This window comes from Erpetoichthys calabaricus, chromosome 13 (assembly GCF_900747795.2).
Source record: "Erpetoichthys calabaricus chromosome 13, fErpCal1.3, whole genome shotgun sequence".
NCBI lineage: Eukaryota > Metazoa > Chordata > Cladistia > Polypteriformes > Polypteridae > Erpetoichthys > Erpetoichthys calabaricus.
This window is the reverse complement of record NC_041406.2, coordinates 145,718,601-145,738,269: the sequence shown is the minus strand read 5'-3', so window position 1 is coordinate 145,738,269 and position 19,669 is coordinate 145,718,601. Positions and strand designations below refer to the sequence as shown.

General features: G+C 39.9%; 1 protein-coding gene across 1 annotated transcript in view; it reads right to left on the bottom strand.

Annotated features, from left to right (window-relative positions):
• LOC114641887 (eukaryotic translation initiation factor 3 subunit E-B) overlaps positions 1–19,669 on the bottom strand; it is an 80,413-nt gene that overhangs the window by 29,152 nt on the left and 31,592 nt on the right. Inside the window, exons 8-9 of the mRNA XM_028790909.2 lie at positions 18,408–18,534; positions 16,798–16,899 (exon numbers count right to left, since the gene is read on the bottom strand). Coding sequence (XP_028646742.1) covers positions 16,798–16,899; positions 18,408–18,534 — 229 coding nt within the window. The remainder of the gene's footprint in view (positions 1–16,797; positions 16,900–18,407; positions 18,535–19,669) is intronic.

Sequence of the window (19,669 nt, the reverse complement as noted above, 5' to 3'; positions counted from 1 at the left end):
GTCCCACCCATTGCAGTCCCTCCTCACTCCTCTTCTGATCCCAACAACAGAAAAGACCACAAGAAGTGGAAGCAGTCGTCAGTTGAGTCACAGGAATGCACTGCTGCAATCTCCTGCTGTTTATATAAGGTCTGGGCTTAATCCCTTAAAAATACTTCCAATTAAATGGGGATTCCCCAGCTGGGACCCCAAACCATCTCTTTATGTTATTTTTGCTTATTTCAGTATGTAAAAAGCATGGCACAGTATGAAGCACTTTAGCCTCAAAGCTTCAGAGACAGGAAATTGAATCCTAGGCCCGTCACAGTTCATGAGGATTCCAGTGGAAGTTTCCCTTCAATTACGCCAACCCTGCATTACAGTGGAAAGCACAGCATGTAGACCCCACAAACCTGTACTCAAGTGGCGCTCTAAAAGCCTTCATTTTTGTATACCAAGGTTCTAAAGCACTAACAACTGTGGCTCACAATAATCCAATTGTTCACAGATATGTTTTTTTTTTTTTTTTGGACAGGTAACTTCATCTCAAAGTTTTGGGTCATCACTCTGAAATACATGGCTTACGCCCTTTCAGCTAATGAAAGAACAGCTGTCCCATGTGGAGAGGTCATCTTTTTAACATCAAGGTAGAAGGAACGATGAACTTGACTTGCTGACAGAGTAAACAGATAGTAGAGAGGAATCTGAAACAAGCCTTTGGAAGAGGCCATAACTCAAAAGGTACACTGCATCACCAACTACAGTGACAAGTTTTTGGAAGTGACCAATACAAAAGTATCATTGGAGGCGTGTTTGAAATGGGTGTTCTGCACAGAGGTGCACTGAGGGCTGGGCGATTTGGGGAAAAAACATTTTCATATCATTCGATATAGATATATATCACAATATAAATCAAATCACTATTTCTGTCAAGCTTAAAAGGTTCCTTCTCAGTCCTATGAGAGATATGAAGAGAAGGTGAATTTTGGCTTAAATATTTTCTGTTAGAGTTTGAACATGTCAAATGTACTGTAGAATATTATTCAACCACAAATATTATATATAGCTTCAAATACATAGCTATATACAGTCATGAAAAAGGTTGGAAACCCCTCTTAATTCTTTGTTTATCTTTGGCCGAGCTTTCAAAGTAGCAACTTCCTTTTAATATCTGACATGCCTTATGGAAACAGTAGTATTTCAGCAGTGACATTAAGTTTATTGGATTAACAGAAAATATGCGCTATGCATCATAAAATTAGGCAGGTACATATATTTGGGCACCCCAACAGAGATATGACATCAATACTTAGTTGAGCCTCCTTTTGCACATAACACACCCTCTAGACGCTGTCCTCCTATAGCCTTTGATGAGTGTCTGATTCTGAATGGAGGTATTGTTCACCATTCTTCCATTTAAAATCTCTCCAGTTCAGTTCAATTTGATGGACAGCCTGCTTCAAATCATCCCATAGCTTTGATGATATTCATGTCAGGGGACTATGACGGCCATTCCAGAATATTGTACATCTCCCTCTGCATGAATGCCTTTGTAGATTCAAACTGTGTTTTGGGTCATTGTCTTGTTGGAATATCCAACCCCTGTGTAACTTCAGCTTTGTGACTGATGCTTGAACATTATCCTGAACAATTTGTTGATGTTGGGTTGAATTCATCCGACCCTTGACTTTAACAAGGGCCCCAGTCCCTGAACTAGCCACACAGCCCCACAGCATGATGGAACCTCCACCAAATTTGACAGGAGGTAGCAGGTGTTTTTCTTGGAATGCGGTGTTCTTCTGCCATGCAAAGCACTTTTTGTTCTGACCAAATAACTCAATTTTTGTCTCATCAGTCCAAAGCACTTTGTTCCAAAATGAATCTGGCTTGTCTAAATGAGCATTTGCATACAACAAGCGACTGTTTGTGGCATGAGTGCAGAAAGGGCTTCTTTCTCATCACCCTGCCATATAGATGCGCTGAATTGTAGAACGATGTACAGATACACCATCTGCAGCAAGATGTTCTTGCAGGTCTTTGGAGGTGATCTGTGGGTTGTGTGTCACCATTCTCACAATCCTGCCCATATGCCGTTCCTGTATTTATCTTGGCCTGCCAGACCTGCTGGGTTTAACAGAAACTGTGCCTGTGGCCTTCCATTTCCTGATTCCATTCCTTACAGTTGAAACTGACAGTTTAAACCTCTGAGATGGCTTTTTGTAGCCTTCCCCTAAACCAGGAGACTGAACAATCTTTGTTTTCAGATCTTTGGAGAGTTGCTTTGAGGATCCCATGCTGTCACTCTTCAGAGGAGAGTCAAAGGGAAGGAAGCCCAACTTGTAATTGACCACCTTAAATCTCTTTATATCTCATGATTGGACACACCTGTCTATGAAGTTCAAGGCTTAACGAGCTCATCCAACTAAGTAATCAGCATTGAGCAGTGACAGGCATTCAAATCAGCAAAATTACAAGGGGAACCAAATTTTTGCACAGCCAGTTTTTCAAATTTGATTTAATTTCATACAACTGAATACTGCTTCACTAAAAAATTTTGTTCGGAAAACACCGCAGTACTCAGATGTTCCTAGGAAATGAGACATACCACTGTTATCTTTTTTGTTGAAAGGAAAGTAAATCATGCAGGCTGAGAGGGGTTCCCAAACTTTTTCATATGACTGTAAAGTAAACTAAAAATCTTAATTCCAAGAGTCAAAAGCTTCAAGTGTTACAGGAGAAAAATCAAATAATGCACAACTAAATTGTTTGGTCAATTCCAAATAAATAAAGTGGGTATTATTACAAAATAAAACCTCAAAAAACTACCTCTTATTTTGTATAGATTCAAACTGTTTTAAAAGGTTGGGAAACAAACCCACAAATAAATAGAGAAAAAAATAATTCTGTATATAATCGTCAGTACAAATTCAAGCAGCTTTCAAATGTAAACGAACGAGAACACACACACAAACTGGCACTCACTCAACTGTGGTCAGCTTATGCACAAGAAGCCCCCATCAGCGCAGCACTTGCTTGGCGCTGGGACTGTAAAGTCTGTGCACTGTGCGTGTGCTCTAAACGATAGCCCTGCTTCAGATGGTATTACCGCTCTTTGGGGGAACACACGTGTCACAATTTGCACTGCACACTACTCTGCTTCTTGTTGGAGTTTAAACCGCCAAAATATCTCCACACTTCCGAAGTCCTCTGACCCTTTTCAACATTGTCCTTGTCTTTTGACCCTTGGGCTGTGCCCGTTCAGGTGTCTTCCTTGGTAACACCGATTTTTCACACGTTTATGTCGTCATTTTCTCTTTCGTCTCACTCGGACGACTCATGATGTACTGGCATGCGCAGCTGCTGCAACCCGAACATTAGCACGTGTGCCTCAACCTAACCTAACCTAACCTAACCGAGCTATAACTCTATCCCAGCCACAACGTTAATTATCATTGGCTTTTCATGTTGTCCGTCAAAACTTGGATGGAGGGAGTCACATTGACTTTCTTTTGACCATCTCTTATGTTTCTATTGAGGAAAAGTTATTTTGAGATAATTATCGTTTTATTGCACAGCCCTAGGTGCAGACTACTAGATACTCTCTCCCATAACGGGACAAATTCAAAATAAATTTAAAAATAAGAAGAAAAAAAAGTAGATTTTATTTCTTATTGGGAACAATCAGGGAACTCTTGGGAACAGCTAAAATTAGTTTAAGTGAATAACTCTTTACTAATCCCACAATGAACACCAGGATAAGTAGACTATTCAGATTTTATACATCTTATCATATGAAAGTGAAAATAACCTTTTAAAACAAACTCCATTAAAGACACTGCCTATAAAAAGTAATCACCACCTTGGAAGTTTTCCCATTTTATTACTATAGAACACCGAACCACAGTGGAATGAATTAAGCTTTTTTTTAGTCATCGATCAGCATATAAATGCTCTTTAATGTCAAAGTGAAAACAGATGATGCCTGCAAAGCAGTCTAGATAAATGACAAATACAAAATGCTGCTTGTGTAAGCACTCACCCCCATTAATATGACACCCCTAAATAATCACTGATTCAATCAATTATTTGAAGTCACATCATTAACACAATACAGATCACCTGAACCCTAATTTCTGGGGTTTCAATTGACTTAAGTATGTGGAAGGTCCAACGAATGGAGACTTCCTATGGTGGCTCCAACCTGCACAATGAATACCAAATAACTCATCAACTAACTCCATGAAAAGCACACATCAGGGGATGGAGTCACTGAATATACAGTTAAAGCGGTCATTTAGAAATGAAAATAGGATGGTAGAGCTGTAAACCTGCTAGAGCAGGCCGTCCACAAACACTGAAGACACTGAGTGAGGGAAGTCATCAAGAGACTTCTGTGAATTCTGAAGGTGTCACAAGCTACAGTGACTGATGTTGGAGAGACCAGGCAAACTACAACTGTGCCCAGGTGCTTCACCCATCACAGCTTTATGGGAGAATAGCAGACACATAAAAACACACACACACACAGGACATCTCAGCAGAAGGGAGAGTCTGAAGTCAGGGAGAAGGTTCTATGGTCTGATGAGACCAAATCGGAACATTTTGGCCACGAGACTAAACACCACATTACACTGAATATTATCATAAATGCATCACTTCCACCATGAAGCACAGCGGTGAAAGCATCAGGATGTGAGGATATTTCTCTGCAGCCACACCTGGAAGTCTTGTTCGGGGGGGGGGGGGGGGGGGGGAGAGAAATCGATGCAGCAAAATATGAGGAAATCCTGGGAAAAACCATGAACCCAAGTAGAAAGCCAAAGCTACACAGAAATGACTTCAAAACAACAATGTGAAAGTTCTGGGGTGGCCAAGTGAGAGTGCAGATCTCAATTCAATGGACAATTTACGACTGGACTCAATGAAGGCTGTTCACTCACGATCACCACGACACCAGAGAGAGTCTGGCAAAGAAGAAAAATGGCAGGCCAATATCCAGATGGGCCAAGTTGACAGACGACAGGCCTGTGCACACAAACTCGAGGCAGACATGGCTGCCTTCTACTAAACATGGACTTGAAGGGGGTGAATACTTATGAGCTCAATCCTTCTCTGCCTGACACTTGCAGTTAATTGAGATTACTTTTAGAGATGTGTTTTCACCTTGACGTTAAAGAGTCCTTCTGCTGACCAGTGTCACAAAACTAAATTCAATCCATGGTGATTCAATGTTGTATCACAATAAAATCAAAAACTTCTAAGAGAGTGAATACTTTTTAGAGGCCCTATATAGCAGACTACACAATTCATACATGTGCCATGTCTGGTTCTTAATCATTGAAGGCATACTGCTTATCAAAACAACTGTAGAAGAGCTAAGATATGGCTTTTTAGACAGGGTGGATAATATGATGCAGGAAGAAGTGCATGCAATTTGAAGGACGCTAGCACAGTGAAGACTCTAGCGTGTATCAGCCGGTGAAAATCAAACTCATTTGAGTAAAATTTCTGGTGCAGGAAATCCGTTTTCTACAGTTTAAAATGAGGCTCACCTTAAAAAGAAAAAAACAAAAACAAAAAACCCACACAAACAAAAAACAAATGTTCAATTATAAGTTAGTCAATAGCTGTATGCCAGTTTGACTTTTGTAACTGAACAAGCATTTCAGCTGGATGATAAAATAAAAAAATGAAGCCGGATAGAAAGAACGGCACAATGAGGACTAGCGCCAAGGAGAAGAGGCTCTGATGCCTCTGACGAGACAATTTCCATTTGGGATTAATAAAGTAAATCAAATCAAAAAGGACAAAACAACAGTTCTTAGATGCATGCATTTTTAACAAGTGTATACACCTCTGCAGTCCACAACGGCTTCTTTCTAGCTAGCGGTTTAATCAGATTGAAGGTGCATCAGTCCACTACCACTACTTACTACTTTGTGTATAAATTTAATTTAGCAAAATCCCAGGGCAAGAAAAAGGTTTAGTCTGAGCAAACCAAATGAAACGGTTAGTGAGAAGGAGGAAAGCAGGACAGAGACCGAGTGGTCCTAGAGACCCTCGCCATGTTTCAGCTTCATATGTTCACCAACATCTGACTAACCTTACAAGTCTGTAAAGGTCGTAGCCACCAACATCAATGTGATGAAAAGGACAGTCCCTTCCTTATCAGTCAAGTGTTTTGGGGGATTTAAAAACACCCCACACACCAACATGTGCCAAAAATAGTGGAACTGCAAGGCATTAGCGATGCTCCGCCAATCTCAATGAGCCGATTTTCATTACAAATGACTCAAATGTTTCTGCTTTTCTAAGAATGGTATTTGAGATGTGGTGCTCCTTTACGCGAGGTGTTACGGTAGTTAAGCAGTGCATAATTAAAATGGTAACCCAGATTTAGAATTTCACCTCAAGAACTTGGAATGTCAAGCTGGCTACACTGGGAGAAAAACTAAAAAATCTGAATATAACAAAAATGTGTCTTTTGTGCAATTAATATTAGTATTAGTGCAATTTATGATCAAAGCCTACGAGTGCATAAATATTTACAGTTAACTGCCAATGTCAATTAACTAAATCAGTCAATGAGAAAATCAGGTTGTTTCCCAAATGGTAAACACTACTTTTTAAAATTAAGCTTCATTTCAGATAAGCCCATTACAGAAGAAATTAAACAATATGACAGCTAATGAGTGCCATTTTCTTTAATGCCATATGTACTTTTAAACTAATAATAATATTTATCCATAAGTATGTACTTTAAGGCCAGTTTATTTTAGCATGAACAATAAGCTTACAAGATGTCATTCTGTTAATAAAAAATGAACAGGTAACACATGTGGTCTATAAACGTTAACACTGTTAAAACCAGACAGAAGAGTTCTCTCTGTATGGTTATGTTGGTACCAAACATGGCAGACACCTGCTGGAATGCCCACTTCTACAGACTGCAGCATGCAGAGACATTATTGAGGAACTCTGTATGACGTAAGGCATAACTGACAAGTTTGAACAGCACAGCTCAGAATGGACAAAAACACTGCCAAGGACAAGACATCAGAATGCCGTGGTACAGAAAACTACAGTGGCAAAAAAAAAAACTAACAAACGTGCCATAAACGCAACACATTTTAAGGGTAGAGTTCAAAAGGACTGCAAGTCATCAGCATCAAAGGTGACTGACAGCATGGTGCATGAAACTTGAGAACACAAATATTCAGCTGTTAATGTGAAAGCCTTAACTGGAGCTGGCCTTCTGGTTACCCTTCATCAAAACAAACACTTAAAGATGGACACAACAGGCCCTGAACAGACCCTTTAATGTAAGGACCGTTTTCCGACCCAGCTTAAATCATTAAAGCTGCCTAATTACTTACTGGTATTCCCATCAGCACATGAAAGGATCATATCTGTAATATACGTGTTAGTCATTTTACTTTATTGCCGCTTTGGTTATTTATAGTAACGACCGATGTGCCTGCACAGAATTTAGCACAATTTATACTTAATTGTTACTTATAGAAGCCTTAAGAGAGTCGAGGCCTGCCCAGAGATCAAAACAATGTCCCTCCCAGACTAAGTGAGTCTTAATTACCTTCCACATTTACAAATGACTCAGCACACAGGTGTATGTAACGTGCTCGAAACCCAATTCAATTCCATTTAATTTGATGAATAACTGCCTTTAAATAAACACAAACACACACACCCCCCCAAAAGCAAAAATTCCTTGGCCAAATCCTTGCATGCAATGCTGCAATTTATTGATTGTGCTTTTCCAAGGCAGATGTTAAAAAATGTGGCCTTTGCTTCTGGCTAAACTACACCTGTGAATTTAACAAATTTCTCACAAACAACGGTAAAACATCTGTTTTTTTTCTTTTTTAGCAACTAGAAATACACTCTTTGAAAGCTGTGTTTTATTTTCTAACTGTGTAGGGAACATTTTTTTTTATACACAGTATAAACATCTTTAATCTTTAAACAATAATTTAAGAGTAGATTTGGAAAACACAGAATGACAATTCTGGAGAAACTGTTTAGACTAACACCGAAAAGAATTACGAAACTTTCTTAAATTCTAATTACATGAATGTCTACCCATCAATTACAAGAGATTACCGAAAATAAAATGCTGCTCACTTCATGATGATGATGATACCCTTTGTCTGCTTTCGCTATTCTTTAGGCATTACACTTCTTGTTTCTTTCTGCAAATATGACAGCTCGCTTTATAAGGTATGACTGTGGCTTCAGAAGCTTCGTGTGGCAGCCATGCTGCTCACTTTATAACTGGACAGACAGAAGGGAGTTGGGCGAGAGTGAATCGGCAACCTCATGGCTTAAAAGGCAAAGCCTTGACAGGCTGCCTAAAAAATATAAAGGAGCCACCCAGAGGCACTTGAAAATTAGGAGTCAAAGTGCCACGCCAGATTCCCTACAATCAAAGGGGTAAGAAAATGATGCCCCATTCAAACTGGGCACAAATAAAATAATAATGGAGGCTGTGACATCTCACTTTATGCTCAAATCTGTTTACCTCAACTGAGGGCTGTGGGGGCCTCTGCATAGCCAGGCAGCACTACTGTACATACAAGGCAGGAGACAGCCCTGGGCAAGACCTCAACGGGTCTATTGGAGATTCCACCAACGCATGCACCCATACCAGGGTCAGCTTGGAATTGCCAGTTAGCCTAACCTGGATAAGAATATGGGAATTAAACTGTACCACGGCCTTGGAAAAAAACCCTGCAGGCACAGGGAAGACATAAAAACTCCATATAAAAAACATCTGGGTGAATGAGAAGGCAGCATTACCCAATGGAGCCATTGTGCCATCTACCATGATGTTGTTTGGGTAAATAAACAAAATTATGCTATTTAAAAACCATGCCAAAAGGGGTGTGTGTTTAAAAGCTTGATTATAAGGCAGCATTTAAGGTTACAAAATGCAAGCTCACTTACAGTAATTTAAGGGGCAACATTTTCTTTCAAAGGAATGGACTGCTTTTTAAAAAACAAAATTGCAGCGATATGAATTATGCTGTATTGGACATTTCCAGCTCACCCAAGCGTACACAGAATGTCAAGCATTTCCCTGCCATTTGAAGCTCTCTTACAGCTCCGTTAACATGGATAGATACAAACTGGCATCCATTTTCTGACCTGCTGATCCAGATCCAGGGAGCCTGTGCCCATCCACATAGAAATGATATTAGGTGGGAATCAATGCTGGGCAGGATGCCGAAATACCACACAACACACTGTCACGGTGGCCAATTTAAAGTCACAAATTAATATGATACAAACATTGACACTTCTGCGGTAAAGCAAAGTGCCTGCGGGAATAAAACACACACTGATGTAGGAAGGCATGAAAGAACTCCAACCAAGCAGTACCTGGACTCTGTTACAAACTCAGCAAGGACAAAATGCTAAATTTCCTCATTTAAACATAACAAAATGCTTGATCAACTTCCCAATGATTGTTCTCATCTTTTCCTCTATAATTAATATTATACGAGGGGTCACTTGCACCTTGAGATATTAAGACTCAATTGAACAATGTCAACGGAGCAATACCCGAGAATGAATTAATGGACATGATTTCTGCAGAGTGTATGTGTCTGCTAAAGCACAGGGTGGGGTGGACAGGCCAAAGTGTGACCTCGACATTGTTTTGTGCCACAGGATCATAATACCCATGGTTTCATTTCATCCAACATCATCAAAAATACGGCCAAAGATGGCAACTCAAAGTGTAATGCAGGAAAGGGTTCGGCAGTGGCTGTGCCAGTTCAGAATTCATTCCAGAGAGACAGACAAAAAAATTACAGAAGGATTTGGAAAAGCAAAAAATACTGGTATTTAAATAACACAACCTGCATTTGGCTTCTAGTAGTGTGATCCTGAAGGACAGCGCGGTGCAGGACAAAGCTCTGCTTGATTATTTGTTTCTTATGCACTCATCACATTTGTTGTGGACTGAAAAGAATGGGGGCTTTGTTTGTACCGTTATCACGCAGCGCCCCTCCACTGAAAATCCACAAACACCCCTGCTAAACTCCTCCTGGCACCAACCCTGCTTTGCAGTCCAATTATTTCCGTAGTCATTTTAAGAGCCAGCAGTAGATATGGTGCAGATACATGTTTTTAACTTACTTATTTTAATACAGTGCTCTTTCAATTCTGATACCTGTCAGCACAGACACAGATAAGAAGTTCGCACCTTCAGCTCTTATTGGGTTTCAGAAAGGCAAAATCAGGGCTGAAACTACACCTCTCAGCTTTTAACTAAGTAGAGTATTTAATGGGGATACTGTCACACTCTCTTCTAAAGGGTTCAGTACATATAAATGTTTTTTTTTTCTTTAAAAAAAAAAAAAAAAAAAAATCACACTTTTGTATTACTTTGGTGTTTTTGTTTTGGTAAGCACATACCGCTCATGTCTGCTGTGGTCTGCCATGCTTTTCCATTTTCACACCTTAAAATAATACATGGTTGCAGATTTCTTTGTGTGCTTTTAGAGCCAGCCACTCTATGTTATTTATTTCTGCCCAGAACTCAGAAAGCAGTTAAGGCCCCATGTCAGGGAGAGAGAGAAAATAATTAAGTGTGTGGGATATTGTTCAAAGTTTTCTGGTTTAGGAGCAAATTGCTACCCAGTAAGTATTTTTGTCTGGAGCCTTCACCTCCATGAAATAAAACAACATTTTTACAAAGGAGCTGGAGAAGACAAAAATTGCAGCACATTCCTGGAAATGTACTTATTTTTCATGGGATGAAAATTAAAGGTAAGTGTTGCATGTGAGGGGCACAAGCATCTCCTTGTGCCTGGGCTGTTTAGACACTGAGAGTAAAAGGAAAGACAGCAAGGAGAATCCACAGGAACTTATTGTTATTGACATGACCACCGACGGACACCTCCTCTTACATGCAGTCAATGTTGAGAAATGTAAACACCTAAACATCCTGACTGCTGTATTCTTCTTAGAACATCCTGTATTCCTTTCATCAATAGCTTCCACACTGGCAAATAGTTTCAACTTGTTTTAGAATGAACAAAACAGCTGGATTACATTTTTAATACAAAACAGACCAATCAAAAAAAGTAAATTTATTAAAAAGAGAATCAGTCTGCCATATTTATTACTTGATTTGGCCGATACGACCAAAGACTCATTACCTGATTCATTTGTTTGTTATGATGCAATTTGTAATCTAGAACTCTGATGAACTTCTTATTACTGCTGAACTTAGCTTGGTCATGGTTGGTACACTTTCACGGTTGCTACATACATACACACACACACACACACGACACCGCATTCCAACATCCGTCATACTCTGATTAGACACCTGGCACATCCTGGAGGCGACTGATGCCACAGCTTTCACTGTTAACAAGTAATGTAATGTAACGTAGTCAGGAAAAGAAGATTAATTAACAGACAGACAGACGCACGCACACCATGGACCAGACATGAACAACTCAAAGGGGGTTTATCAGAGGCCTAGCCACCACCTGTGACCGTTGAGGAACCGAGACATGTCCCATTTAACAATTTAAACTGTGGCTATTTATGTAGTTAGCTTTTCAAGATCTATTTAATAACTTTTAAAATGTTACACATATTATCTCTTACAGCATATGGTGGCAGAATCTGCAGCCGGCTATGGACATCAAATTCCCATTCTTGATATAAACGCACACATTTCTGCCAACAGAGGCTAACTTCCAACATTGACTAACTAAGTTTATGTTATCTCAATGGTGTTTACACGAGGACCTGGTTATGAGATGGAACACCCGTATAAAATGATAATTAAAACAACCCTGAAAAAGAAGTACAGACAACGGACAGAGCAAAGCGGCCATATAATTAAGACTTTATTCAAAATATATACAGTGCATCCGGAAAGTATTCACAGCGCATCACTTTTTCCACATTTTGTTATGTTACAGCCTTATTCCAAAATGGATTGAATTCATTTTTTTCCTCAGAATTCTACACACAACACCCCATAATGACAACGTGAAAAAAGTTTACTTGAGGTTTTTGCAAATTTATTAAAAATAAAAAAAACTGAGAAATCCCATGTACATAAGTATTCACAGCCTTTGCTCAATACTTTGTCGCTGCACCTTTGGCAGCAATTCCAGCCTCAAGTCTTGTTGAATATGATGCCACAAGCTTGGCACACCTATCCTTGGCCAGTTTGGCCCATTCCTCTGTGCAGCACCTCTCAAGCTCCATCAGGTTGGATGGGAAGCGTCGGTGCACAGCCATTTTAAGATCTCTCCAGAGATGTTCAACCGGATTCAAGTCTGGGCTCTGGCTGGGCCACTCAAGGACTTTCACAGAGTTGTCCTGAAGCCACTCCTTTGATATCTTGGCTGTGTGCTTAGGGTCGTTGTCCTGCTGAAAGATGAACCGTCGCCCCAGTCTGTGGTCAAGAGCGCTCTGGAGCAGGTTTTCATCCAGGATGTCTCTGTACATTGCTGCAGTCATCTTTCTCTTTATCCTGACTAGTCTCCCAGTTCCTACCGCTGAAAAACATCCCCACAGCATGATGCTGCCACCACCATGCTTCACTGTAGGGATGGTGCGAGGTTTCCTCCAAGCATTCACACCAAAGAGTTCAATCATTGTCTCATCAGACCAGAGAATTTTCTTTCTCATGGTCTGAGAGTCCTTCAGGTGCCTTTTGGCAAACTCCAGGTGGGCTGCCATGTGCCTTTTACTAAGGAGTGGCTTCCGTGTGGCCACTCTACCATACAGGCCTGATTGGTGGATTGCTTCAGAGATGGTTGTCCTTCTGGAAGGTTCTCCTCTCTCCACAGAGGACCTCTGACAGAGTGACCATCGGGTTCTTGGTCACCTCCCTGACTAAGGCCCTTCTCCCCCGATCGCTCAGTTTAGATGGCCGGCCAGCTCTAGGAAGAGTCCTGGTGGTTTCGAACTTCTTCCACTTACGGATGATGGGGGCCACTGTGCTCACTGGGACCTTCAAAGCAGCAGAAATATTTCTGTAACCTTCCCCAGATTTGTGCCTCGAGACAATCCTGTCTCGGAGGTCTACAGACAATTCCTTTGACTTCATGCTTGGTTTGTGCTCTGACATGAACTGTCAACTGTGGGACCTTATATAGACAGGTGTGTGCCTTTCCAAATCATGTCCAGTCAACTGAATTTTTCCACAGGTGGACTCCAATTAAGCTGCAGAAACATCTCAAGGATGATCAGGGGAAACAGGATGCACCTGAGCTCAATTTCGAGCTTCACGGCAAAGGCTGTGAATACTTATGTACATGTGCTTTCTCAATTTTTTTACTTTTAATAAATCTGCAAAAACCTCAAGTAAACTTTTTTCACGTTGTCATTATGAGGTGTTGTGTGTAGAATTCTGAGGAGAAAAATAAATTTAATCCATTTTGGAATAAGGCTGTAGCATAACAAAATGTGGAAAAAGTGATGATGTGCTGTGAATACTTTCCGGATGCACTGTAATATTCAGGCACAGTTGACTATGCTAAACAATCACTGTTCCACATTGGTCCCAAGTTTGTCACTATTGTAACTGTGTATTTTGAGTTCATTTCTTTGTAAAATGAATTCCTTAAATATTTTTTCAAGTTTTAGCATCTATAATTCAACTCCAATGTAACTGCAATCATGTGCACAATGGCAGCACCTTGGCAAAATCTGTCTTCCAAACGAGAGCTTGAGCTCAAATATATCCTCGGCTCTTAATAGCCAGAGCAGTGTGTGAACGCACCACCTCAGCTCCTTAAACTCACTTGGGGCAACCACCTTCCTTTTCTACCACATCCTCCAATGAGAACGTCATCTCCTTCTTGTAATCACAGCACACTCCTGGTGCCAACTCTGTCTGATGTCTATATTGTCCAGCATTGTGTGTTACAGCACCGATGCCAAGGCCAGTTCCTGTACGGCTGACATACTGTCAATAAGGTGTACCGAGACGGACATATTTTTCATTTATTATTGAACCTGCAGCTGAAAATGAAGCAAATCCAATATAATTAAGGCTGAATGGCACTTCTAAATCCAGATTATGAAAGGCTGCACACCTTTAAGGCACAGAAAGCCACAGGCTCTCCGTCTCCCGGATAAAGTAAAAAAAATAAACAATGAAAACCACTATGTTTTGAATATTTGCAAGCAAAATGTACAGAGATTCACAGACACTGGGACTTTGGCTTTACTATGGTGGGTTCAGAATTAAACAAAATAGGCAGTAATTCCTCAGGCATTCAAATTAGCCCCATGCACTGAAGGCCCCCTTAAACTTCAGAAAACACAGTGACATTTTGCAGATTAACGGAGTACAAACACACACTAATTTCTTCACCACAGATTGTAAAAAATGAAACCACAATCAGACCGGCTGCTTTTTAGTTAAACTTGTTATGACTCTCCAGCAAATCTTCAATGAAACTGGACCAATTCGTTATTGAAATTACCCTTGCCTGTCATCTAAAAGGAAAGCCAAGAAATAAATGGTGAAGGGGTGGATGCAACAGGCTCGAGACGCCACTCTAGTCCACTACGTGCTTCAACTCGGCGGCAGGCGCACACTCTACGAGGATTAAATGGGAGTTAACTGTTGTAAGGCGGGCACCTGAGGCAATACACACACTTCGAGCATCACTTAGGGGGGCTTCGTGGAGTGCTAAAATTAAAAACACCAACACAATACAACGCCAAAGCAAGAGCAAAGTCCTTAATAAGGCAAGCCCCTGCTTCATCGCCCAGGAGCAACTCCAATGCGTTCATACTATTAAACATCAAGAGACTTCAGGTTTGATAAATTATGGCCAGCAATTATTTATTCTGCCCTTTGAAGATTGGAGTGCATACACTGGTGTTCTATCAATACTGCTAACTTTATAAGGTAAGTGTGAAAGGATAAGGTGGACTGCCATATGTTTGTTGTTTAAAGACCCCTTTAAATTCAAATGACCAAGCCACAAACAAACCACTGAAGAGGAAGCCAGGGCATAGCAAGGAAATCACACAATCACAGCCTGACCAACTAAAATATCCAGAAAACAAGGGTGTAGAAAGCAAGCAGAGTACCTTAGGGAGAGTACACGCACGCACGCACGCACACACAGGATGCAAATTCCACAGAGAACCTGACTAGGCAGCAAATTAATTTTGTCTCACTATAAACCTGCACATTGTCATGAAATTGGGGAGAACTCTGCAGTGAATGAATAAGAAGCTAAAGATGAAACTGCAAATGAAAAAGCTGCAGTATCAGTGTCAACCATAGGGCTTATAGAGCACAAGAGCAATAATTTTTAAAAGATATTAGGCAGTGAGAATTAAAGACTGCATACAATGCAAGTTTCAATCTCAGAAAGGTTCTTGCAATATTTCAGCATGATTATTGCTGTGAGGTGAGGTGAGGTTAGGGTAACAACTCAAATACAATATGGATGACAGGCCAGGGTCAAGTGAGTCCAGAATTGAGACACCGAGTCCTTTTACAAGTCAACCATTTTTAACATGTAAGCAAACCAACTCACCTGGTTGGACTCAAGACCCCCTCTCTTACAGGCTGAAGGCGATTGACCTGCTTTGTGTTATACCTGTGCTCATCCTGCCCATGTGTTTGCTTTTTTTAAATTAACAGAAGTGCCATTTTAGTTTATTGTTTAACCTCTTATTACAATGTCCTTAAATAAGACCCCTTTAGTCTTTTATCTATGAACCAGCAGTGCTACCAGTCCAAGACGGGTAGAAATTTCAGTAATCAACGTAGACCTCAGCGTTTTTGCAGAGCACCATGCAATACAACGTCTCTGTTGTATGCCATTTAATATGGGATGTGCCATCTGTTGGATTGACAGTGCCGTGCATTTTATTACTAATCGTGCCAGTGATCTGCCATCTGTTGAAACGGACAGAATAGGAAAAGTGTCTTTTTGTAAGGTGAATTAATATTTAAGCATAAATGTGTCCCAATAAAAACAAGGACATTAACACATTCTCATTATTAGCCCATAAATAAAATTTCATTTGCCAACAAAATTCATTAGAAAAATGCCTCACTTGGGGGGGAAAAACAAATCTGTTCAAAAAGAAATCATTACATTTCCTTCTTCAAAGAGTGAGCAATGCAAATTCACGCTTTTGAGCAGAAACCACTAAGACAATTAACGATAAACAAATTTGAAACAGTGAGTCACAAACAAGATGGTACATTAATGGTCCATTATGATTCATGAATAATTCCTGGCTCCTAATAATTCAGAAATATCAGATAATATCTTAAACATTTAATGACTCTGAAAAAAGTAAAAGGTTGAGTAAGAATGCCACAACATTTCACTTGATGACTAATCATGTTTACTGCAACTATAAAACTGTTTGATGTATTATTCAGCCACTGACCAGTCAATAGGTCATATCTGATGCTAGGCGTTCATACTGAGAAACCCTTGTAACAATAAAAGTGCCATTTGTTTGTTTCATAAAAGACTTTTCTCGGAGTTGGTCCTCTTTTGATCGGGAGCAACGCACTGCAGATTAATTCTTGGGCTTCAACAGAAAGCCATCTCATCGCATTCTTTAAGGTGAACTCAAACGGTTATGTCTATCAACGAACTGAACAGACTATTTTATCTAGCACAGAAAGCAGTAACACGAAGCACAACATTACAGCGGTTTTCAGCTTGACATGATGGCTATTTGCTAACAAAAATCAAATTATCTTCTAGTTTTCTACATTACTAAAAACCCTCAGGGTAAACCAAGAACTATGCCGCTTTCCACAGCACTTACCGACTCACACTCTCGTAGTTTTTTCTGGGCGCTGTCAAAGTCAAAGTTTACATAGAGGCATTCCACAAACTCTGTAATTGGATCCTTGTAGGTATAAGACTCCTAAAAAAAAAAAATTATAAAAATCAGTACTTTCAAATGTTGTCCAGTTTACTTTAACATAAAAAAATTCAAAAATACACACAAGTTAATAAAAATATTCTTCAAAAACAAAATTTTGCAAAGCCCTGCTTCAAGTAAAAGAATTATTCACTATATGTTAACCTTTTCATGCACACCGAATGCAAAATCCAAATGTTAAAAAAACCACATTACACTGTAGAATTCAACAGTTTCTGAATCCACAGCCTTTCTGCATTCTTTTATAGTCGGCTTGTACCCAAGTGAGCAGATGCTGAAGTGTTCTGAGAGTGTCCTTCATCATCTAGGGTACTACAATCCAGTGTAAGTCATAATGAATTCTTTGCCCCTGCTGTTACACACTACTTTAACACCACCTCAGCCCTTGCACAAAGACCTCAACTCTGACATTTCTGTACTCAAATCATTTCACACATTTTAAAGAGAATAGCCCCGATGTCAGCACCCAATTCATCAAGGTATTCTTTGAGAGAGATCAGCCCTCGGATTAAGATAACGTTGGGAGGAGAACCCTACCCTCACCGTCCCGAGACCTGTGGCTGGACGATTAGCCTTCTGCTTTAGTAGTGTTGTGCTAAAGTAATGCTGCAAAGTCACTCAGCGTGCCAACCTAAGCCTACCATATTTTTATATACAACAATCATTGATCTTGTATTAACATGTTTCCAGTAGATTACATAACTATTCTATGTTGATTATTCAATATTTCAATATAAATAGGAACAAATACAAAAACTATTTTGCAAAATTTGATTTCTGAACACATTTTGAAATTTTACTATAAAACTGTCAAACATATATTGCGTTAAGGCAAAATGTTCAGAAAGTTTGAAGACAAACAAATCAAATATAAAATGTTATTCCAATTTTAAATATGAGTAGTCATTGATTATTATTGATCCGAGTCAATAAGCGGTTACTGGGCTGGACTGTTGACCAATGAATGAGACCCTAGACATCAGTTCTGTCAGAAATGCTCCGTTCTGCATGGGAAGAGGATATTAAAAACATTTTCACAGCCATCACTACAAACTACATGGGGTAAGAAACATATACAAACAAAAAATTGTTGGATGGAGTCTTCCTTAAATTCACTAAAAGAAATAATAAAATGAACATTTAGAATCAAAAATAACCCTAGCGACCCTTAGCGAGGAAATAATATAAGCTTATGAAAATATGGAAACTAAAATGTCAATGCAGAGTCCTTCCCCAGTACTAAGCAACACTAAAAAAAATGAAGGATTTGATCTGATTAAACAAAACAGTCTTTTTAAAAGCTTTGCCAGGCAGTCTTGGGTTAAACATATTAAAGGTGACTCACAATTTAAGGTAATCTGACCTCTCATTTTTCTCCCTTACCAGTTTGGATTTTGCAGTTCTCAAACACACTGAAACAGAACTGGAATAGGAGACACCGAAAGTCAACATCAAGCAGTCTACGCCAATCCAGAATAAGTGCAACCTACCTGCTGAATAACTTTAACCAAATCCTTCAGCACTTGTCTGCGCTTTCTCACATCTTTATTTGTGATGACAGCGGTAGTTAAATACCTTAGGATGTGCGGGCACATGGTTTGAATTGCATTCAGATACCTAAAAAGGAAAGAAAGAAGGTTTAATGCCACAACATCATTACAAAAAGCCACTGGAATTCAGCAGTCCAGAGTAACAGAAGTACAAAACCAGTGTGCTAATTGTGGAAGGTCACGGCTTCCATGCAGCACGGAAGCAAACATTTCAACTGTCATATTTAAGTATTAAAAATGCACATTACTAGTTCCATCTTTTGCCATTACTTATACAATTATGTTGATTTTTGGCATGTGACTACACTAAAACTTTAGTAAAGACTGCCATAAAACCTGCATGCTACTCTCGCCTTGTGTCCAGTTTTAAAGCAGCACCACACACATATCCTGGTATTACTGACACTGCTTTATAGCTGTTAGGACAGTCTAGTAATTCACAACAGATGAAACATACACAAATAATTGTTGACCCGATTATCTCAATATGTGAAGCTTTACACACCCTCGAGTAATAAATACAGTGAAAGAGCAGCTGCCACTCAAGTCTTTCATCGAGACTTTGCTCCCTGTAGCTCTCCAAAATGATAGCACATGATAAGAGAAGTGAAATCCTCCGATGCTTGTTGGCTGTAACACATTTTAAAACAGCTTGCTGAGCTCTGACCCAAGAACAGGTGTGTTAAGGATTGGGGAACAGAAACTGAAGGAGGAGAATTTACTTCAAAGACCATAAAGTAAACTCTGGCACTCTGTCGTGGACAGATAAGTTTATTCACCTTATATTATGGGTAGTCAAACTTTAAAAAACAAAAACATGAGATAAATCTTTCAAATGTGTTCTGCAATTACTTGTCCTCAACTTCTTCTAGGCCTCCTTTCCTGAACCTCTCTGATGTCAAGTGGGGTAGTGTAGTAAACGTGATCGTCAAACGTGCCATTACCCCTCCTTGGTGAGTGCACTGGTCAGAGTGGCAGGGGTGTCCCCTTTGGTTAATCAAGCACAATCAAATCAAAGTGTGATTCCTTCTTCGTGAATTGAGCATGATCGTCAGAGCTGCCTTATTCCCCCTTGGTTAATCAAGCACAATTGTCAGAAGGTGTGGGATTGGGATCAAGCGCAATCACAGTGCCAACCCACTGAGACCCTCTACCAATATAAACAGTACTAACTTCCAGTGCAACAGCGACGGCGACCCAGT